The 22,962-nt window shown below is 52.5% G+C and overlaps 1 protein-coding gene across 3 annotated transcripts in view; it reads right to left on the bottom strand.

The window, feature by feature from the left end:
* golga4 (golgin A4) overlaps positions 1-22,962 on the bottom strand; it is a 297,304-nt gene that overhangs the window by 28,911 nt on the left and 245,431 nt on the right. For 2 of the 3 annotated variants that reach the window (XM_072467359.1, XM_072467360.1), the window contains exons 19-22: positions 16,909-16,938; positions 13,549-13,617; positions 8,813-8,888; positions 377-477 (exon numbers count right to left, since the gene is read on the bottom strand). In XM_072467359.1, the coding sequence (XP_072323460.1) occupies positions 377-477; positions 8,813-8,888; positions 13,549-13,617; positions 16,909-16,938 (276 nt within the window). The remainder of the gene's footprint in view (positions 1-376; positions 478-8,812; positions 8,889-13,548; positions 13,618-16,908; positions 16,939-22,962) is intronic. The other variant, XM_072467361.1, reaches the window with a different exon arrangement.

The following is a 22,962-nucleotide window of genomic DNA, read 5'->3' as shown; positions in this document are numbered from 1 at the left end:
TTAGCACAGGGCTAAATCGCTGGCTTTGAAAGCAGACCAAGGCAGGCCAGCAGCACGGTTCAGTTCCCGTAACAGCCTCCCCGAACAGGCGCCGGAATGTGGCGACTAGGGGATTTTCACAGTAACTTCATTTGAAGCCTACTTGTGACAATAAGCGATTTTCATTTTCCAGAATGGTGAAATTAGCACAGAAAAACTTCTGACAACAGGAAACTCAACAAGAAAATCATCTGAAGGCAAATAAAAAAAGTGATTCTCAAAATACCATAAATATATTAGCACTTGTCAAATACTTTGCTTTTTTCTTTTTAAAAAAGTGCACTGAAATTTCAACTGTTTAGGTTATTGAATAGCACGAAATATCATAATGTCATACCTTAGTTTCCTTTCCCATCATGTATTCAAAAAGGACTTTCTTAAGGTATTCTAATTCTGTGGGCTCTGTTATCATAGAACCATCAACAGCATAGTTTCCATCTGTTCAGCAAAACGGGAAAATATAAGTGAGAGGGAGAAGCAGGTTAAAACTTGACAATCCAAATATTTCAACATAAAAAACATAATTTGTCAAATTGAAATACAGATAGAAAAACAATAACTTGAATCGTTTGGAGATGTAAATAAAGACAGTTGTTTTTGAGTTGAATTGAATTATAATGATGCATACCAAATCAAAACGAGTCACAACCTACGCAACTGGCTCAGGGTGTGCGACAAGCTCTGGGGCACAAGTCTTCAGGACTATTGCCAGAATATTGTCAGGGCCTTTGTAGTATCCTTCAGCTGTTTCTTGATATCACGCGGAGTGAATCCTTACCCATGGACTTCATGGGGTCCAAAGATGATGTTGAGGACTCCCTGGACAACTTCCTTCCAGCTGTATAATGGTTGGTCCTGGGCCAGTCCTGTCCCACCGGCAGGACAGTAAATGTCAGGTGGATGTTAGGAGGGAGGACTTTGCAGGGTCGACATGCCTAGTCCCGGTTTCACTCTTTTTTTGTTTCCTTTGTAGCAATTTCAGAGGCCATGCGAGACCTGGTCTGAAGTCACATGTGGGCCAAAACAGGTAAGGATGGCAGGTTTCTGAAAGGACATTAGTGAGCCAGTTGGGTTTTTATGACAATCAACAATGGTTTCATGATGACCCAGATATTTTATTGAGTTTAAATTCCACCACCTGACGCCCTGGTTGCTATATGAGCGTTGTTGTATCGGGTCTCGGCGTCGGTCTGTGACCTCCAGATAGGTGTCATGAGCCACAACCACAGTGGATAACCCCTGTCGCCCAGGAGCCAATCCCCCCTAGCCTGGGGTGTGCCTCGAAGAGGCCGGGAATCGTTGAGTGTGCCAGGATGAAGACGTCGTGCACACTGCCCGGGTATTGGGTGCAGACGTGCACGATGCACAGCTGATGGTCACACACCAGCTGCACGTTCATCGAATGGAACCCCTTTTGGTTTGTGTAGAGTGGCCTGACATCTGCAGGTGCCCATAGGGCGGCATGCATCCCGTCAATCACCCCTGGACATCTCAGCGATGGCGGTGAACCCCGCTGTCCGGGCATCCTGGTGGCCTCGGTCCACATTGAAATGGATGTGTTGTGTCGACTGGACATATAGGGCCTCCATGATGGCATGTATCCAGCTGTGCATCGAGTTCTGAGAGATTCCAGACAGGTCCCCAATCGGCGCCTGGAAGGGCCCAGTGGCGTAGAGGCTCAGGACGACCGTCACCTTGACGGCAACCGGTAGCGGGTGTCCTCCCCCATTCCCACGCAGTGCCAGAATCTGGCATACATGTCGCATTGTCCCCCTGCTTAACTAGAGTCTTCGACGGCATGCCTGGTCCAGCAGCTCCTCGAATAACAGGCACTGCCAGTACAGGTGAGGAATCATGCGGTGCCTCTTTTGCACCTTCTCCTTGTCCGCCTGTTGCCGGCCGGCTCTCCATCCTCAGTGGTTGTCTCCTGTTCCTCTGGGGGACGCTCTGCTGCTGCAGATCCTAATCCTCGAGCACTCCAGCTCATACAGCTACAGTGATGCGCGGACGAGGAAGAAGCCACCATTGCTGGTTGAATTCCAATATCCATTTTCCGCAGGGGGTGAAAGGCCGACAAGGTTAGTATGGCGTGTACTCCATGCCCAACCATATCCATCAGGCTACACGGTGGTCCCGTTTGGCACTGTGGACCCTGGCCCCGCATGTCTTGACCCCATCCCCAGATGCCCTGCACCGTGGAGGCCTCTGGCCCCCGTACCTGCTGCCAGGGGAATCATCGGCTCACGATACCCATGCCAGCGGTATGTTCCACGGCCCCCATCCAGTGGCCCCCCCCGATTAGGGTTACTCTGACGTTGCCCTTGGACGGGCCACGTGATGCCCTGCCTGCGGGTAGCAGCTGGTTGGGGGGCGGGGAGGGGGTGATATGGTGGAGGGTGTGGTGCAGGGTGTGGTGGTGGAGAGTAGGAGCTGGGGTGCGGAGCAGTGCCGGGGTGGGGCACCCATACAGCCAGTGTCACTCTGCAGAACCAGGGGCCAAGGTGGGTGGTCAGTGGGGTGCGCAGCAAGATGACTGCCTTGCAGGGCATGGCAATGGTGGTCTGTGTATGGGCACCACCCCAGTCCTGTGGGGGGTTATACCACCCCGTCCCCCCATCAGCCCACGGTCACGCCTCTCCATGTCCTACCTCCTCTGTTTCTCCCTCATCAGCCACGCCGCCTGTTTATCGATTTTTAAAAGCACAAGTGAACCTCGCTGTCGGGAATTCTTCCCAGTGGAGGCGGAGAATCGCGGAGGCCCCGGAGAATACCGGGTCAGGCCTGCTAATGGAATGCCAACTGCGTTTACTGCACGGCGAAGTGGAACGCATCCTCACCGCAGTCCAAACACTGCAGAATTGCGATTTGGCGTGAAACAGTCACCCACCATTATTTCAGTGTCAAAACCAATTCCCCGCCCAAGCACATTTCGCAATTCCAGCATCAGCCAACGGAGAATCCCGCCTAATGAGTTTTGCAGCATGGCATATATAAAGATTTAAACTTGGCTGGCCGGCGACTGGGGAAATCAAACCAAACATCTTTAATCTCAGTGTAAATCACACCCTGAATCGTCTCAAATATCACGTTTACTACTGAAACATATATGGGAATTCGTCTATGGGTTTACAATGAACACAACATTGGTCACTAATATTACCACTTGATCTAAAAGGCAGAGGGTGCTTTCATTCTTATATAAGCTTGTTCTAAAATTGCAGTCAAATCTGATATTTAACTCCTGGTAGCTACTTCTCAGTGGTGGACAGCACGGTAGCACAGTGGTGGGCGGCACGGTAGCACAGTGGTGGGCGGCACGGTAGCACAGTGGTGGGCGGCACGGTAGCACAGTGGTGGGCGGCACGGTAGCACAGTGGTGGGCGGCGCGATAGCACAGTGGTGGGCGGCGCGATAGCACAGTGGTGGGCGGCGCGATAGCACAGTGGTGGGCGGCACGGTAGCACAGTGGTGGGCGGCACGGTAGCACAGTGGTGGGCGGCACGGTAGCACAGTGGTGGGCGGAACGGTAGCACAGTGGTGGGCGGCGCGATAGCACAGTGGTGGGCGGCGCGATAGCACAGTGGTGGGCGGCACGGTAGCACAGTGGTGGGCGGCACGGTAGCACAGTGGTGGGCGGCACGGTAGCACAGTGGTGGGCGGAACGGTAGCACAGTGGTGGGCGGCGCGATAGCACAGTGGTGGGCGGCGCGTTAGCACAGTGGTGGGAGGCACGGTAGCACAGTGGTGGGCGGCGCGATAGCACAGTGGTGGGCGGCACGGTAGCACAGTGGTGGGCGGCACGTTAGCACAGTGGTGGGCGGCACGTTAGCACAGTGGTGGGCGGCACGGTAGCACAGTGGTGGGCGGCGCGGTAGCACAGTGGTGGGCGGCGCGGTAGCACAGTGGTGGGCGGCACGGTAGCACAGTGGTGGGCGGCGCGATAGCACAGTGGTGGGCGGCACGTTAGCACAGTGGTGGGCGGCACGGTAGCACAGTGGTGGGCGGCACGGTAGCACAGTGGTGGGCGGCACGTTAGCACAGTGGTGGGCGGCACGGTAGCACAGTGGTGGGCGGCACGGTAGCACAGTGGTGGGCGGCACGGTAGCACAGTGGTGGGCGACACGGTAGCACAGTGGTGGGCGGCACGGTAGCACAGTGGTGGGCGGCACGGTATCACAGTGGTGGGCGGCACGGTAGCACAGTGGTGGGCGGCGCGTTAGCACAGTGGTGGGCGGCGCGGTAGCACAGTGGTGGGCGGCACGTTAGCACAGTGGTGGGCGGCACGGTAGCACAGTGGTGGGCGGCACGGTAGCACAGTGGTGGGCGGCACGTTAGCACAGTGGTGGGCGGCACGTTAGCACAGTGGTGGGCGGCGCGGTAGCACAGTGGTGGGCGGCGCGGTAGCACAGTGGTGGGCGGCGCGGTAGCACAGTGGTGGGCGGCACGGTAGCACAGTGGTGGGCGGCACGGTAGCACAGTGGTGGGCGGCGCGATAGCACAGTGGTGGGCGGCACGTTAGCACAGTGGTGGGCGGCACGTTAGCACAGTGGTGGGCGGCACGGTAGCACAGTGGTGGGCGGCACGGTAGCACAGTGGTGGGCGGCGCGATAGCACAGTGGTGGGCGGCACGGTAGCACAGTGGTGGGCGGCACGTTAGCACAGTGGTGGGCGGCACGGTAGCACAGTGGTGGGCGGCACGGTAGCACAGTGGTGGGCGGCACGTTAGCACAGTGGTGGGCGGCACGGTAGCACAGTGGTGGGCGGCACGGTAGCACAGTGGTGGGCGGCACGGTAGCACAGTGGTGGGCGGCACGGTAGCACAGTGGTGGGCGGCACGGTAGCACAGTGGTGGGCGGCACGGTATCACAGTGGTGGGCGGCACGTTAGCACAGTGGTGGGCGGCACGTTAGCACAGTGGTGGGCGGCACGGTAGCACAGTGGTGGGCGGCACGGTAGCACAGTGGGGGCGGCACGGTAGCACAGTGGTGGGCGGCGCGTTAGCACAGTGGTGGGCGGCGCGGTAGCACAGTGGTGGGCGGCACGGTAGCACAGTGGTGGGCGGCGCGGTAGCACAGTGGTGGGCGGCACGGTAGCACAGTGGTGGGCGGCACGGTAGCACAGTGGTGGCCGGCACAGTGGTGGGCAGCACGGTAGCACAGTGGTGGGCGGCACGGTAGCACAGTGGTGGGCGGCACGGTAGCAGTGGTGGGCGGCACGGTAGCACAGTGGTGGGCGGCACGGTAGCACAGTGGTGGGCGGCACGGTAGCACAGTGGTGGGCGGCACGGTAGCACAGTGGTGGGCGGCACGGTAGCACAGTGGTGGGCGGCACGGTAGCACAGTGGTGGGCGGCACGGTAGCACAGTGGTGGGCGGCGCGTTAGCACAGTGGTGGGCGGCGCGTTAGCACAGTGGTGGGCGGCACGGTAGCACAGTGGTGGGCGGCACGGTAGCACAGTGGTGGGCGGCGCGGTAGCACAGTGGTGGGCGGCACGGTAGCACAGTGGTGGGCGGCACGGTAGCACAGTGGTGGGCGGCGGGGTAGCACAGTGGTGGGCGGCACGGTAGCACAGTGGTGGGCGGCACGGTAGCACAGTGGTGGGCGGCACGGTAGCACAGTGGTGGGCGGCACGGTAGCAGTGGTGGGCGGCACGGTAGCACAGTGGTGGGCGGCACGGTAGCACAGTGGTGGGCGGCACGGTAGCACAGTGGTGGGCGGCACGGTAGCACAGTGGTGGGCGGCACGGTAGCACAGTGGTGGGCGGCACGGTAGCACAGTGGTGGGCGGCACGGTAGCACAGTGGTGGGCGGCACGTTAGCACAGTGGTGGGCGGCACGGTAGCACAGTGGTGGGCGGCACGGTAGCACAGTGGTGGGCGGCACGGTAGCACAGTGGTGGGCGGCACGGTAGCACAGTGGTGGGCGGCACGGTAGCACAGTGGTGGGCGGCACGGTAGCACAGTGGTGGGCGGCACGATAGCACAGTGGTGGGCGGCACGGTAGCACAGTGGTGGGCGGCACGGTAGCACAGTGGTGGGCGGCACGGTAGCACAGTGGTGGGCGGCGCGGTAGCACAGTGGTGGGCGGCGCGGTAGCACAGTGGTGGGCGGCACGGTAGCACAGTGGTGGGCGGCGCGATAGCACAGTGGTGGGCGGCACGTTAGCACAGTGGTGGGCGGCACGGTAGCACAGTGGTGGGCGGCACGGTAGCACAGTGGTGGGCGGCACGTTAGCACAGTGGTGGGCGGCACGGTAGCACAGTGGTGGGCGGCACGGTAGCACAGTGGTGGGCGGCACGGTAGCACAGTGGTGGGCGACACGGTAGCACAGTGGTGGGCGGCACGGTAGCACAGTGGTGGGCGGCACGGTATCACAGTGGTGGGCGGCACGGTAGCACAGTGGTGGGCGGCGCGTTAGCACAGTGGTGGGCGGCGCGGTAGCACAGTGGTGGGCGGCACGTTAGCACAGTGGTGGGCGGCACGGTAGCACAGTGGTGGGCGGCACGGTAGCACAGTGGTGGGCGGCACGTTAGCACAGTGGTGGGCGGCACGTTAGCACAGTGGTGGGCGGCGCGGTAGCACAGTGGTGGGCGGCGCGGTAGCACAGTGGTGGGCGGCGCGGTAGCACAGTGGTGGGCGGCACGGTAGCACAGTGGTGGGCGGCACGGTAGCACAGTGGTGGGCGGCGCGATAGCACAGTGGTGGGCGGCACGTTAGCACAGTGGTGGGCGGCACGTTAGCACAGTGGTGGGCGGCACGGTAGCACAGTGGTGGGCGGCACGGTAGCACAGTGGTGGGCGGCGCGATAGCACAGTGGTGGGCGGCACGGTAGCACAGTGGTGGGCGGCACGTTAGCACAGTGGTGGGCGGCACGGTAGCACAGTGGTGGGCGGCACGGTAGCACAGTGGTGGGCGGCACGTTAGCACAGTGGTGGGCGGCACGGTAGCACAGTGGTGGGCGGCACGGTAGCACAGTGGTGGGCGGCACGGTAGCACAGTGGTGGGCGGCACGGTAGCACAGTGGTGGGCGGCACGGTAGCACAGTGGTGGGCGGCACGGTATCACAGTGGTGGGCGGCACGTTAGCACAGTGGTGGGCGGCACGTTAGCACAGTGGTGGGCGGCACGGTAGCACAGTGGTGGGCGGCACGGTAGCACAGTGGGGGCGGCACGGTAGCACAGTGGTGGGCGGCGCGTTAGCACAGTGGTGGGCGGCGCGGTAGCACAGTGGTGGGCGGCACGGTAGCACAGTGGTGGGCGGCGCGGTAGCACAGTGGTGGGCGGCACGGTAGCACAGTGGTGGGCGGCACGGTAGCACAGTGGTGGCCGGCACAGTGGTGGGCAGCACGGTAGCACAGTGGTGGGCGGCACGGTAGCACAGTGGTGGGCGGCACGGTAGCAGTGGTGGGCGGCACGGTAGCACAGTGGTGGGCGGCACGGTAGCACAGTGGTGGGCGGCACGGTAGCACAGTGGTGGGCGGCACGGTAGCACAGTGGTGGGCGGCACGGTAGCACAGTGGTGGGCGGCACGGTAGCACAGTGGTGGGCGGCACGGTAGCACAGTGGTGGGCGGCGCGTTAGCACAGTGGTGGGCGGCGCGTTAGCACAGTGGTGGGCGGCACGGTAGCACAGTGGTGGGCGGCACGGTAGCACAGTGGTGGGCGGCGCGGTAGCACAGTGGTGGGCGGCACGGTAGCACAGTGGTGGGCGGCACGGTAGCACAGTGGTGGGCGGCGGGGTAGCACAGTGGTGGGCGGCACGGTAGCACAGTGGTGGGCGGCACGGTAGCACAGTGGTGGGCGGCACGGTAGCACAGTGGTGGGCGGCACGGTAGCAGTGGTGGGCGGCACGGTAGCACAGTGGTGGGCGGCACGGTAGCACAGTGGTGGGCGGCACGGTAGCACAGTGGTGGGCGGCACGGTAGCACAGTGGTGGGCGGCACGGTAGCACAGTGGTGGGCGGCACGGTAGCACAGTGGTGGGCGGCACGGTAGCACAGTGGTGGGCGGCACGTTAGCACAGTGGTGGGCGGCACGGTAGCACAGTGGTGGGCGGCACGGTAGCACAGTGGTGGGCGGCACGGTAGCACAGTGGTGGGCGGCACGGTAGCACAGTGGTGGGCGGCACGGTAGCACAGTGGTGGGCGGCACGGTAGCACAGTGGTGGGCGGCACGATAGCACAGTGGTGGGCGGCACGGTAGCACAGTGGTGGGCGGCACGGTAGCACAGTGGTGGGCGGCACGGTAGCACAGTGGTGGGCGGCACGGTAGCACAGTGATGGGCAGCACGGTAGCACAGTGATGGGCAGCATGGTAGCACAGTGGTAGGCAGCGCGGTAGCACAGTGGTGGGCGGCACGGTAGCACAGTGGTGGGCGGCACGGTAGCACAGTGGTGGGCAGCATGGTAGCACAGAGGTTAGCACAGATGTTTCACAGCTCCAAGATCCCAAGTTCGATTCCCGGCTTGGGTCTCTGTCTGTGCGGAGTCTGTACGTTCTCGCCGTGTCTGTGTGGGTTTCCTCCGGATGCTCCGGTTTCCTCCCACAGTCCAAAGATGTGCAGGTCAGGTGGATTGGCCATGCTAAATTGCCCTTAGTGTCCAAAAAGGTGGGGTGGGGTTACTGGGATAGGGTGGAGGTGTGGGCTTGGATGGGGTGCTCTTTCCAAGAGCCGGTGCAGACTCGATGGGCCGAATGGCCTCCTTCTACACTGTAAATTCTATAATCTATGATCTCCCTCTGTCTATATTAAAACCACATAAGATTCCCAATTTCATACCTTTGTATGGAGTCCCAAATGGTGACATGTAGGAATTTTTCTCATGGACCCTAAGCTGATCCTCAAGTGAATGAATCTGGGAAAAAAAACAAAAGAACAATTCATTGAATAGGAGTTTGGCGACTTCCGGTGGCGGCCACGGAGGAGTAGGTCACACATTCGATAGCTCCCGCCTGTAACGGACTTTTGGACCTTTTTCCCCTGTTTTTTTCTGGATTGTATGGGATAAATCAGTGAAGAGTGAGACAGTAAGGAGAAATCCCCCTCCGGTGTATGGAGAATTGGACCAGATGTGGCCGTGTGAGAAGACAAAGTCCTATCAGGGAGAAGCAAGCAGAGCTGGTAACATGGGACAGCATGACGGAGGGCAAGGGCCGCGGGGAGATGGCACAGTGGTCGACGGAGCAGCTGGTGAAGATTTTTGAGGATTGCTTCGCCAAGCTGAAGAAGGACACATTGCACCCGATTAAGGCTTCGAGTGATCAAGTGGTTCAGAATCAGGAAACCCACGGGAGCGCGATCCAGGAGGTCGAACAAAAGTAGTCCAAGCACGAGGAGTATATAACTGTGCTGGAAAGCAAGGTGGGAATGATGAACGACTGCCGGAAAAGAATGCAAGAAAAGCTGGAGGACCTGGAGAATAGGTCCAGGAGACAGAATCTCAGAATTGTTGGGCTCCCTGAAGGCAGTGAGGGATCGGATGCGAGGGTCTATGTAACCGACATGTTGGGAGCAGTTGATGGGGGCTGGGGCATTCCCTCGGCCTCTGGAATTGGACAGAGCGCACAGAGCCCTCGCGAGGAAGCCCAGAGCGAACAAGCCGCCGAGGGCCATGGTGGTACGTTTTCACCGTTTCCTGGACAAGGAACACGTTTTGCGGTGGGCCAAGAAAGAACGGAGCAGCAAGTGGGAGAACTGTGAGTTGCACGTCTATCAGGACCTGGGAACGGATTTGGCCAAGAGGCGAGCTGGGTTCAATCGGGCAAAAACGACCCTCTTTAAGAAGGGGGTGAAGTTCGGGATGCTATACCCAGCCCGTCTGTGGGTCACACATGAGGAACTTTTACTTTGAAACGGCAGGCGAAGTATGGACCTTTATTAAAAAATGAAGCTGGAAGCAAATTAAAAGACACTTAAGCCTTGGAGAAGTACTGTGGCAGCGATTTGTGGTGCTGGATTGTATAAATTTAAGTAGCTCTATGTGAAATAATGGGCTGTGTGGATGGTTAAAGGTTGATCTGTCTTGCAGGGACCTTGTTAGAGGGGGGATGGGCTTTTTGGGTGACTTTTTCTAAAGTGGCTGTTTCTTCACTGTTTTTTTCTGTTGTTGGTTTACTGGGTAATGTGATGCTTTCAAAATGTTTATTCATGGGGGGGGTGGGGGGAAGAGAGGAGAGTACAATAGGGAGACAGACTGCTCGGTGCCAGGGGAGGGAGCTATCGAATCAGCATGGGTCAGCTGACACTCGGAAGTGCGGTGGGGGGTGAGTAGGTGTTAAGCTGGAGCTTGACTTGGGGGACTGGGTATCTAGTGCTGTTGCTAGGGGGGCAGCTGCTTTTCTGACAGGGGAGGAACTGTTACTAGGGGACAAATGGGAGGTCGTGAACGGCGACAGCCCGGGTGGGGACTCGAGGAAGCGAGTTCGAAGCTGGCCTAAAAAGGGTGATGGCTAGTCGGCTGGGAGGGGGGCGGGTGTTGGGAGTCCCCCGTCCAGGCTGATCACATGGAACGTGAGAGGACTGAATGGGCGGTCAAGAGGGCTCGCGTGTTTGCGCATTTGAGGGAACTGAAGGCGGACGTGGCAATGCTACAAGAGACACACCTATAGGTTACAAACCAGACGAGATTGAGGAAGGGGTGGGTTAGCCAAGTGTTCCACTCAGGACTGGACTCAAAGACCAGAGGGGTAGCAATCTTGATCAGTAAACGAGTGGCATTCGAGGCAGGGAGAATCGTGTCAGACAAAGGGGGTAGGTATATAATGGTGAGTGGGAAGCTGGAGGGGGTGCGGGTGGTACTTATGAACATATATGCTCCAAATTGGGACGACCTGGAAATTATGAGGCGGTGTTAGGTAAGGTCCCAGACTTAGAGTCACATAACCTGATCATGGGAGGGGACTTCAACACAGTCATTGATCCGGAATTGGACCGGTCAAAATCCAGGACAGGGAGGACGCCGGCTGCGGCAATGGAATTGAAGGGTTTTATGGAACAGATGGGGGGAGTTGACCCCTGGAGGTTTGCACGGCCGAGGACGAAGGAGTTTTCCTTTTTTTCACATGTCCACAAGGTAAACTCTCGCATCGACCTTTTTGTTCTGAGCAGGGCACTAACACCGAAGATGGTGGATACTGAGTATTCGGCAATTACAGTGTCGGATCATGCCCCGCACTGGGTGGATCTACGGGTTAGTGTGGAGAGAGGGCAACGCCCGCTGTGGAGAGTGGATGTGGGGTTGCTAGCGGACAAAGCGATCTGTGGGCGGGTTAACAAGTCCATCTAGAACTACCTGGAAACAAATGATACGGGGGAGGTCTCTGCAGCGACGGTCTGGGAAGATCTGAATGCAGTAGTCAGAGGGGAAGTAATCCCGATACGGGTCCCAGAGGAAAGGTGGAACGGGCTGAGAGGGATAGATTAGTGGAGGAGATATTCCAGGTGGACAGGAGGTACTCGGAGGACCCGGACGCGGAGCTACTGAGGGAGCAGCAGAGGTTACAGGTGGAGTTTGGTCTGTTGACCACAGGGAAAGCAGTGGAACAGTTGAGGAAGGCAAGGGGAGGTGATCTATGAGTATGGGGAAAAGGCAAGCAGAAAGTTGGCGCACCAGCTCAGGAAAGGAGAAGCAGCCAGGGAGATAGGTAAAGTAAAGAGTAGAGACGGGAATACTGTCCTGGACCCAGCGGGGGTGAGCGAGGTGTTTAAGGACTTCTACAGTAAATCATAGGAGTCGGAACCCCGGCTGGGGTGGAGGGGATGAGGCAATTTCTGGATCAGTTGAGGTTCCCGAGGGTGGAGGAGGAGCTGTTGGAGGGGCTGGGTGCCCCAATTGAGATTGAGGAAATAATCAAGGGGCTGGAGGGCATGCAGTCGGGTGAAGGGCTTGACGGCTACCCGGTGGAATTCTAGAAGAAGTTTTTAGAGATACTGAGCCCACTGCTGGTGAGGACATTTAATGAAGCAAGAGAGAAGGGAGTCCTCCCCCAAACAATGTTGCAGGCCTCGATTTCATTGATCCTGAAATGGGAGAACGATCCGGAGCAATGTGGTTCATACAGGCCGATTTCTCTACTGAATGTGGATGCCAAACTGCTGGCTAAGATACTGGCCTCAAGGATAGAGGGCAGTGCCCCGGGGTGATAGGGGAAGACCAGACGGGATTTGTTAATGGCAGGCAGCTCAAGGCCAATGTTCGAAGGCTTTTAAATGTTATTATGATGCCCTCAGAAGGAGAGGAGGCGGAGTTGGTGGTAGCAATGGATGCGGAGAAAGCTTTTGATCGGGTGGAGTGGAATTACCTCTGGGAGGTGCTGGGAAGGTTTGGGTTTGGTGAGGGCTTTATTGACTGGGTGCGGTTGCTCTATCAGGCACCAGTAGCGAGTGTGCGTACGAACTGGCTGAGGTCGGGGTATTTTGAACTACACTGAGGGACGAGGCAAGGGTGCCCCCTCTCCCCTTTACTGTTTGCTCTGGCCATAGAGCCATTGGCATGGCGTTAAGAGCCTCTAGGAACTGGAAAGGGCTGGTTCGGGGGGGTGCACCGGGTCTCGCTCTACACAGATGACCTGCTCTTGTACATTTCGGACCCGCTGAAGGGGATGGGAGAAGTAATGCGAATCTTGGGGGAATTTGGCAATTTTTCAGGGTATAAATTGAACATGGGGAAAAGTGAGATGTTCGCGATCCAGGCAAGAGGACAGGAGAAGCGACTGGGAGAGCTGCCGCTTAGAATGGTAGGGAAGAGCTTTCGATATCTGGGAATCCAGGTGGCCCGGAAATGGGAGGTACCATACAAGTTAAACCTATGCGGTTGGTAGAACAAATGGAAGGGGACTTTAAGAGATGGAACATGCTCCCGCCATCACTGGAGGGGACGGTACAGACCATGAAAATGACGGTCCTCCCCAGCAAATCATGTCCACATGTTTTGGGCATGCCCGAAGATTAGAGGGTTTTGCCAGGATTTTGCTAAGGCAATGTCTATGGTACTAAAAACATGGGTGGTGCCGAGACTGGAGGTAGCGATCTTTGGAGTGTTGGAAGATCCGGGAGTTCAGGGGGCGAAAGAGGCCGACGTCTTGGCCTTTGCCTCCCTGGTAGCCCGGAGACGGATCTTGTTAATGTGGAGGGACTCGAAGCCCCCCTGAGTGTAGAGACATGGGTTAGTGACATGGCTGGGTTTCTCAGTCTTGAGAAAATAAAGTTCGCCTTAAGGGGGTCAATGTTAGGGTTCCCCTGGAGGTGGCAGCCGTTCGTCGACTTTCTCGGGGAAAATTAGGTATTCCAAAGGGCGGGGTGGGGGGTGCGGATTGTTGTTTTATGGTTGAGGTGCTTGAAGATTGGGCTGGGGGGGGGGGATGTATATTTTACCATGTTGATGTCATTGTTTACGTCACTGTTATAAACATTTTCAAATACCTTAATAAAATATTATTGAAAAAAAAATAGAATAGAAGTTTGGCTGAGGAAACAAACCAAAGATTATATCATATAAAATGTAAAATCGGTTTTACCTGCTCTCTAAGCTCTTGTTCTTGGAGTCTAGCATCATTAGCGAGAGTAGTTTTCTGTGCTAGCTGCGCCTATTAAGTAAAAGTATCATAGCATCAAAGAAACTGTTAAAATTGCAAATAAATTTGAGACTTGGGGTGCATTTATACAACATATCTGACAGTGTGAAGTAGATCACAGAATCGGCAATGTAGAAGGAGGCCATTCGGCCCATCGAATCTGAACTGGCCCTTGGAAAGAGCACCCAACTTAATCCCATGCCTCCACCCTATCCCAGTCACCCCGCCTAACCTTTTGGACAACATGGGGCAATTTAGCGTGGCTACTCCACCTAACCTGCACATTTTGGACTGTGGGAGGAAACCGGAGCACCCGGAGGAAACCCACGCAGACACAGGGAGAAAATGCAGACTCTGCACAGACAGTGACTCAATATCACTGAACGGCTGTGGGCATCCTGCAGGGGTAGGGTGATAAGGGAGAGGTGATGGTACATGTTGGTACCAATGACATAGGCAGAAAGAGGGATGAGGTTTTGTATCAAGAAGTCAGGGAGTTAGGCAATAGAAAGAGCAGGACCTCTCAGGTTGTAATCTCTGGATTACTCCCAGTGCCACATGCTCGTGAGTACAGGAGTAGGAGAATAGCACAGATGAATGCGTGGCTTAAGAGTTGGTGCAGGAGGAAGGGTTTTAGATTCCTGGATCATTGGGGCCGTTTTGGGGAAGGTGGGATCTGTACAAGCGGGACGGTCTACATCGAAATCAAGAGCGGGACTAACATCCTTGCTGGTGGTTTGCTAGTGCCGTTGGGAAGAGTTTAAACTAGTTTGGCAGGGGGAGAGGACGCAGACTGAGAGCAGAATAGGGACACAATATAACAGAAAAGCAATCAGGTCAGAGGGAATACAGCGGTAGTAAGTTTCAAGAGAGTAAGACAAGGCTGGATGGCCTCTACTTGAATGCCAGGAGTAATAAAGGTAAAACGATGAGTTCAGAGTGATGGACTGACACGTGTAATTATGATATAATAGCTATCACAGAGATACAGTTGAGTGAGGGGCAGGATTGGCAGCTCAACATCCCAGGATATAGAATCTTCAGGCACGACAGAGGAGGGGGTAAAAGAGGAGGAGGCATTGCATTATTAGTTGAGGAGGCAGTTACTGCAGTAAGGAGAGATGGTATCATGGAGGTGGCATCAAATTAAGCTTTGTGGATAGAGTTTAGGAATAAAACACGGACAGCTACGTTGCTTGGTGTTTATTAGAAACCTCAGATAGTCAGTGGGAAATTGAGGAGCAAATATGTGCGTAATCCGCAGAGAGGTGTAATAAAAATAAGACAGTATTGATATTAGGGTGATTTCAACTTTCCCAAAATTAATTGGGATAGTCATCATGTTAAGGGCTTAGCTGGAGTAGAGTTCTTAAAACGTATGCAGGAGAACTTTTTAGTTCAATATGTAGAGGATCCAACAAGGGAAGGTGCAGTGCTGGACCTAATTCTGGGGAATGAAGCCGGACAGGTGGTTGATGTGTTGGTGGGGGAGCATTTTAGTGATAGTGATCACAACATGGTTCAATTTGAATTTGTTATAGACAAAGAAATAGACAAGTTGCAAAAAAAGGTTTGGAATTGAGATTTTTTAACAAAATAAGGCAGGATCTGGCCAAGGTAGACTGGAAAAAGCTACTTGTGGGGAGATCTACAGAAGAGCAGTGGGGGGTGTTCAAAGATGAAATGGGGAGGGCACAGGCCTAATATGTTTCCTCTCGGGTAATTGGAAAGTGTAACAAACCCAGAGGACCATGGATGACCAGAGACATTCAGGAAAATGGATGAACCATGGATGACCAGAGACAGAAGGAAAAGAGAGGCTTTTAACAAGTGTAAAGGGAGCAAGTCTGCAGAGGCATTAGTGGAGTACAGAAAGTGCAGGATGGACCTTAAGAAATTACCTAGAAGAGTAAAGAGGGGATATGAGAAAGCTCTGGCTGGTAAAAGTAGGGAAAATCCTAAGATATTCTCTAAGTATATCAATGAAAGAGGATAACCAGGGAAAAGAGTAGGGCCCATGAAGGCCAAGGGGGAATCTGTGGGTGGAGCCAGAGCACATTGGTAGGTTGTTGAATAAATATTTCACATCTGTCTTCACCCAACAGAATGAGGAGGTAGGGTCAACTACAAGGGGACACAAGTTCAAAGTGTCGGGCAAGAGGTTTATGGGGATTTGAGGAAAAACATTTTTACCCAGAGGATGGTGACGGTCTGGAGTGCACTGCCTGGAGGGTGGTAGTGGCGGGATGCCACACATCTTTTAAAAAGTACCTGGATGAGTACTTGGCACGCCATAACATTCAAGGCCAAGTGCTGGCAAGTGGGATCAGGTGGGCAGGTCAGGGCCCTTCACATGTCGGTGCAGACTCGATGGGCCAAAGGGCCTTTTCTGCACTGTAGTATTCTGTGATTCTGTTAGATCGGTCACTGATCCTGGAATCAGGGTAAACTTGCCTGTATCTGCGATACTGTTGTGAAGCAGGGCCTCTTCAGATCAATGTTAAAGATGAGCAAATGTACCCTTGGTTTAATGAGTTTGAAGGATTAAAAATCTAGCACCTACTAAATAGCAACAAAAGTAAAAGGTGGTGCAGTAACTCAAGTGATCAAGCGTTTCACTCTTAACTCTGAAGACAGGAGATGTTATTAATTTGAATATATAGAACTGTGCGTGAAAAATGTTACGTATTTAAATTTTAAGGATAAGGATTAGTTTATTCAATTAGATTTTCTTAATATCTGCAATATGGGAAATAAAGATTTTTGTGACATTTGGCTCTTATACCCTGCCAGTTTTGCATATTATTCAATAGTTCAACCAATCAATGATGAACAGCATACATGCTTGGTTTGGAAATGTTCTCAGAAAACTAAGAGCAAAACTGCATTTAGATAGTTCAGCTTGAAGCCACAGTAGGATTCCAAGAAATAATGTCCACAGTCCTTTTTGAATCTGCCTTGAGAACATTGAATAAGTGCAGGCAAGCCATATCATATTAAGCATTAAAATCAAAACATATTGCACAAAGGAAAGTGTTACTAACAACGCAACCTTTTTATCAGCACATTAAATATAACTAACTACTGATTGCAATTAGTCTAAAACACTAAAACTAATTGTTTGTGAATACACAACCTGCTTACAACTCCTGAACACAGCCCAAAATATTATTCTGGAACGATCGAATGCTTTCCATAGTTTTTCATTGTTCTGCATATTATTTAAAACTGTCCTTCCTTGGGTAATTGGATCTGAATATTAGCCGTTAATTGGCATAAAAAATCATTTTCATACTGTCTCACCTGCAAGTCTGTCACTGTTAATGGATGCCCCTGCATAAAATCAATCAAAAAGAGACATAAAAATACCAATAAAGTAACTTCATGGCATAACTATGCTTGAACTCTTCATTAATAGCAACTGTGGTTATTTTATTATACCTGTGGACATTTTTCTGGCTTTTGCTATTATAAATTCTCACATGATTAAAATATCTAGATAATCCTGAACAGTTAATTTAATGGTGCATATTCAAGGCAACAAATATAATGTGAGAAATAGTTGTTAGGGTGTTTTAAACCATGCCACCTTGGTGGGCTGTGGTCAAATGTGTAAAGCTACTCCTCCAGAAACAAACATACTCCTGTTTGAACTGAGGCAGGCTTGGATGAATCTGAAAAACCTGCATTGGAGTTTCAGGTCTGGGATTGTAATAAGAGAGGCCCCGACCATCAGATTTTGACAGTCGTTTGGATTCAACACTGATGAGTCAGGTATCTGAGGTCTCAACATTGGGCAGGTAAAGGAAGATGGGGGCAAGTGGATCAGCGGGCACTGATTGTGGATCAGGAGGAGCAACAGTGTTTCCCTCTGGTCATTCAAGCAAATCTTCTGCTGCGGTTGGCCATCCCCACCTATGATGTCTCCCAGTCCCTCCTCTTTCACAAATGCTACTCTAACAGCCCTCAACCTAGCCCCACAATTTCTTCCAGACCCCATCCCATCAACTAAACTGCCCTCACCATTTTGGATCAACTCGCTCCCTGTCTACTTACCCCATGTTAGAATGTTTTCTGATTGCTGGGGACTATCAATCGTCATAGTTTCAGCCAGCCAGCATTTCAAGATGACTAGCAAGCGGGTTGCAAAGAGAGTAGGAAAGACAGATAACGGTGCCCTCCATGAAATGTGGGACAATCTCTGTATCCTGAGGATTTTCAGGATGTACCACTCCCTTTCTCTTCATAAAGAAACGTCCCCCAAAAGTCCCTCTGCTGTAAGTATGTTTAACAGATCAGATATTCAACTCTGCCATCACCATGATTAACAATTAAAAGCAAATTATTTGGGGATATACATAGAACAGTTATGCTTTTTGTCCATCACACTATATTCTTTTTAAATCTAGAAGCGAATTGTGTAGTACTACCTAGCTGCACAACACTGGAGAGCCATTCGAGGAAGATGGTGTGGTCACCCGTGTCAAAGGTTGGTAAGAGTGAGGTGGTTACTTTACTTTTGTGACTTTGATAATGAAGAAATAAGTTAATAACAAATCTTTGGACAAAGCAGGGACGTTCAAAGTAGAATGCCCAACTTCAGTAAGCCCATAAGAGGATTCATGGGTATGAGGTTTCGGATTTCCTTTCCGCATTTGTTGGCTCCCTATTGCATATTTCTCTTTGGCACATTTAAAAAAAAAGCACTGTTTTCTTTCAAATAGTTAAGGAAACCTCCCCAAAGTTGGAAGATTGAGTAAGAGGCTGTCAGTATTTAAAGGGAATCAATCACACAAAGTGTCATGTAGATCGACTGACAACTCTCCAATCTGACAGGGTACAGTGCTGCTGTGGCCAGAAGCAGTACTGCAGCACTCTGTCTGGAACTGAAGTCCCAGGGTTGGGAAGATAGGGGACACCTGGGCGGTTGCCGATGTCGTGGGTGGTCGGGAGAGGCGGGGCTGGGGAAGGGAGTCCCAGAACTCCAAGGTCCTGTGGGGAGGGTGCTCCAACTCTGAAGGCCCTACAGATTGTGGCGAATGAGTGGCCACTTAAGGGCCTTAATAGCTGAAAGGGGTTTCCTGCCTGAGCCCTTGCCCGCCTATCACACAATTGTATCTCGACTTGGGCGGACGGGTTCCCAGGGAAGAATCCCGCCCATTCAATTTTATGCTTCCCTCTGCCTTTGGTTGAGCGTAAAATTCGGCCCATGCACACAGAATACTGCTGGTCATTATTAATTATTCCAAGTGCATAATGCAAAAATGCTCTTGTTTAATTTATTGTCAATGATTTGTTATGTATTTTATAGTGTTATAAAATTTTTACATAAATCCTATCAGAATAAAGTATTAAACTATTAAAGCTGCTTAGAAAATAGTCTTAAAACAAGGCAATTCCACTGATCGCACTTTCACGAAGCAGAGGCTTCTTTTTTTATAGAAGTTAGTCCATATTTTAAAGCGAAAGAAAATTACAATAGTAGAAACAGACATGACAAAGAACATATGGTAGGAAATTTATTTGATGCAGAAGAACATACAGTATGTTCCCAAAATGGAAATGTTAAGACTGACTTTCTCATGAAAGACATATTAAATTAATGCAGTCAGCATGTTTTAGCACAAGTTCATACCAATTACTATTATGCATGAGTTATAAAGATAGATCCTATAGGTGAAAGATAATCCGATTTTAATAGTTGCACCTGGTTTTGGATCCCAATGATATATCAAAATGCTTCACTATAAACTCCATTTCCAAGATATCAACGAACGTGCCAATCCCATTTCTTAAAACCAACCAATATGTGGCTTAATCACTTTGCATATTGCTTTAAATATCAATTTAGCTTTTAAGGTAGTCCTGAATTCAACTGAACTAACCTCAAACATCTTGCTCATACATCTAGTTAACACTTTTAAAAGAATGGCAAGGCAAATTACAGACAAGGAGTAGGTCAATCGGGCCCTTGAGCCTGCTTAGCCATTCAATAAGATCATGGCTGATCTGATTGTGGCCTCAATGCCAATATCCTGCGAATCCCCGATACGCATGGATTCCCTTTTTAGTCAAGAATCTATCTAACTCTGCCTTGAAAATATTAAATGACCCTGCCTCTACCACTCTTTGGGGAAGAGAGTTTCTCAGGCTCGTGAACCTCAGATAATTTTGTTTTCTGTAACGATGACTTAGATGGGAGATCCATTTTTAAACCTTGTCCTCCAGTTCTAGTCTCACCCTTAAGGAGAAAAATCCTTCCAGCAACCACTTTGTCAAGCCCCTCAGGCTTTTATATGTTTTAATCAGATCATGGGAGGAATTTTCTGCTCCCATCAACGGTGGGAATTGTGGTGGGTCTAAATTAGGAGCAATGAAAAATCTCAAATTTCCTGCCAGTGGAATGAGTTTGGCTTTTGCTCTCCCAATTTAGATGTCGGGTTAAAGGCATTTGATAAGGTGTCACATCAAAGGTTACGGCAGAACATCAAAAGCGCATGGTGTGGGGTGTAACATATTGGCATGGATATAAGATTGGGTAGCTGGCAGAAAACAGAGAGCATGTATAAATGGATTATTTTCTGATTGGCAGGCTGGGGTGAATGAAGTCCCGCTGGGGGCTGTGTTGGGGCATGACCTTAAAAAACCTTTACATCTTATATCAATAACTTAAGATTGGTGTGTATGTTTGTGTGTGTGTATGTGTGTGTGTGTGTGTGTGTGTGTGTGTGGGGGGGGGGGGGGGGGGGGGGGGGGGGATACGTGGTAGCTACATTTGCAGTTGACGCCAAGATAGGTAGGAACGTTTGGAAAGAGCACATAAGGAGTTTGTAGATGGATATAAATAGGTTGAGTGGGCAAAAATCTGGCAGATGGAGTGTAGTAAGGGAAAATGTGACATTTGCAGAGTATTACTTAAATGGAGAATGAATGCTGAGGTGCTGAGGGATTTAAGTGTTCTCGTATATGAATCACAAAAAGTAAATATTCAGGTCCAGCAAATAATTAAGAAAGCTGATGGAATGCTGTCCTTCATTAATGCTTCAGTTATACATTACTGGTGAGACCATGGGCTGCGATATAATGGAAAAGCTTCTAAGGGCGGGATTCACCGACCACCCCGCCGCGTGTTTTCGGCAGCAGAGGCGGCCCACAAGTGGGATCTACTGGACCCACCGTTGTCAACGGAATTTCCCGGTGATAGCACTCCTCATCGCCGGGAAACCCGCGCACCGGCATGGGAAAGGAATTTCCCGCCAGCGTGAACAGCCGGTAAATCCCACCCTGTTATTTGTGGTGTGTTTTGCTGGGAGTTTCCCACCGGCTCTGCCTGAAGTATTCCCAACGCTATCTAACCACCCGAAGGGTCACCTTTTTGGGTCCTGGGGTGTTTCTCACCAGTTTCGTGCACACTTAAAATTATTTGCATCACTGGGGAGCTGAACTCACTGGCCATTTTCAAAGGATGCCTCAATCTCTAAGTGAGCTTGAGGGTCCCCCAAACCCCCTCACATGTATGGGCATTACACCACAACCCCTGCCAAGAGAGGACACCCCATTATGGGGACCCTGAGGACCTTCCCCACACCCTTCCAGGACCCCCCCCCCCTTCCAGGACAGCCACCCTTCACCCCTCCAACCTCCAGACGCCTCTACTTACCTTCCCTGTACCTCCCACCCTTCATACCTCCCTCCACCCTCCTTTCTGGGCATGGTCCCCCTCAGGCCCTGACCCTTGGGCACTGCCACCCTGGGAGTGCTTCTGCGGTGCCATCTGGGCACCTTCGTAATGCCAGGGTGGCAGTGCCAAGGTGCTCGCAATCCAGCGGAGAGCCAGGGGGCCACCCTGCCCTATCCCTGACTATCCTGGGGCCTCTAACGGCCCAGGAGACCACCCGGGTGCCATTCCACCTATCCACGTTTGTGTGGACCAGTACTGTATGTCGGCGGGCTGGGGACACCCTGGGGAGGCTGGTAGATCTCAGGAGGCCAGTAGATCGGGGGTAAGTATGCTGAAGTAGGTTTTAAACCTACTTAAGCGTGGCGCAGTGGTTAGCACTGGGACTGCAGCACTGAGGACCCGGGTTTGAATCCCGACCCTGGGTCACTGTCCGTGTGGAGTTTGCACATTCGCCCCGTGTCTGTGTGGATTTCACCCCCAAAACCCAAAGATGTGCAGGTTAGTTGGACTGGCCACGCTAAATTACCCCTTACATAGATTACATATTACATAGAACATACAGTGCAGAAGGAGGCCATTCGGCCCATCGAGTCTGCACCGACCCACATTAATCCCTCACTTCCACCTTATCCCCGCAACCCAATAACCCCTCCCAACCCTTATGGACACTAAGGGCAATTTCAGCATGGCCAATCCACCATTGGAAAAAAAAATAATTGGGTACTCTAAATTTCTTTAAAAACATACTTAAGCATGTGCTGTCTAATCCCGACTATTGTGGGCAAGATTCTGGTCACAGCGTCTCGCAGGACGTAGGTAGATGCCGCAAGGCATCGTGGCTTCCGGGAAGCCTGCGGGAGGCTTCACCTTGCACCTACTGGCCACGTCGCTCTCCCGGTCAGGCGCAACATGGCCGGTAGATTGTGCCCACATTTCAAATACTGTGAACAGTTTGAGTCTCCTCATTTAAAAAAAATAAATTTAGAGTACCCAATTCATTTTTTCCAATTAAAGGCAATTTAGTGTGGCCAATCCACCTAGCCTGCACATCTTTGGTTTGTGGGGGTGAAACCCACGCAAACAGGGGGAGAATGTGCAAACTCCACACATTTAGTGACCCAGAGTCGGGATCGAACCTGGGACTGCGGCACTGTGAGGCAGCAGTGTTAACCACACTGCCATTGTGCCTCTTAAAAGGCCAACTCTCCAGAATTAAGTGTCCCGTCAGCAGATAATTAGAATGGTTTATTTAATGACTGTATTTAAGTGACCCATACCTGACGAACTTCATCAGGTTCTTCAGTTCATTCAGAACTTGGGCGTTCTTTTGCCTTCCTTTAAGACCTTAGCTATGAATTATCAGGTACCTGGAGCACAGGTTGCACCAAAGTTGGGCATGGGAGTCAGGACCAGCAGGGAGGGTTGAGACGGGGCAGGCTTAGGGAGATGGGGATGACACACAAGAGAAGAATGGGGGTAGACAGAGGCAGGGCTGGGGAGTGGTCAAGGAACACAGTGGAGTACTGAAAGGCTGGCCTGGGGTGAGATATTTAAGGCTTTTCAAGGAAGAGTCAGAGACTGTTCTGAGGCTGAAGGCAACGTTAGAAGGCTCTGCATGGCACGCATGTCTTAGTCCTGGTCTTGGGTGAGGAAGGCCTCTCTGGGCAGTGATAGTC

This window comes from Scyliorhinus torazame, chromosome 11 (genome assembly GCF_047496885.1).
Source record: "Scyliorhinus torazame isolate Kashiwa2021f chromosome 11, sScyTor2.1, whole genome shotgun sequence".
Lineage (NCBI taxonomy): Eukaryota > Metazoa > Chordata > Chondrichthyes > Carcharhiniformes > Scyliorhinidae > Scyliorhinus > Scyliorhinus torazame.
This window is presented reverse-complemented; position numbering and strand designations above follow the sequence as displayed.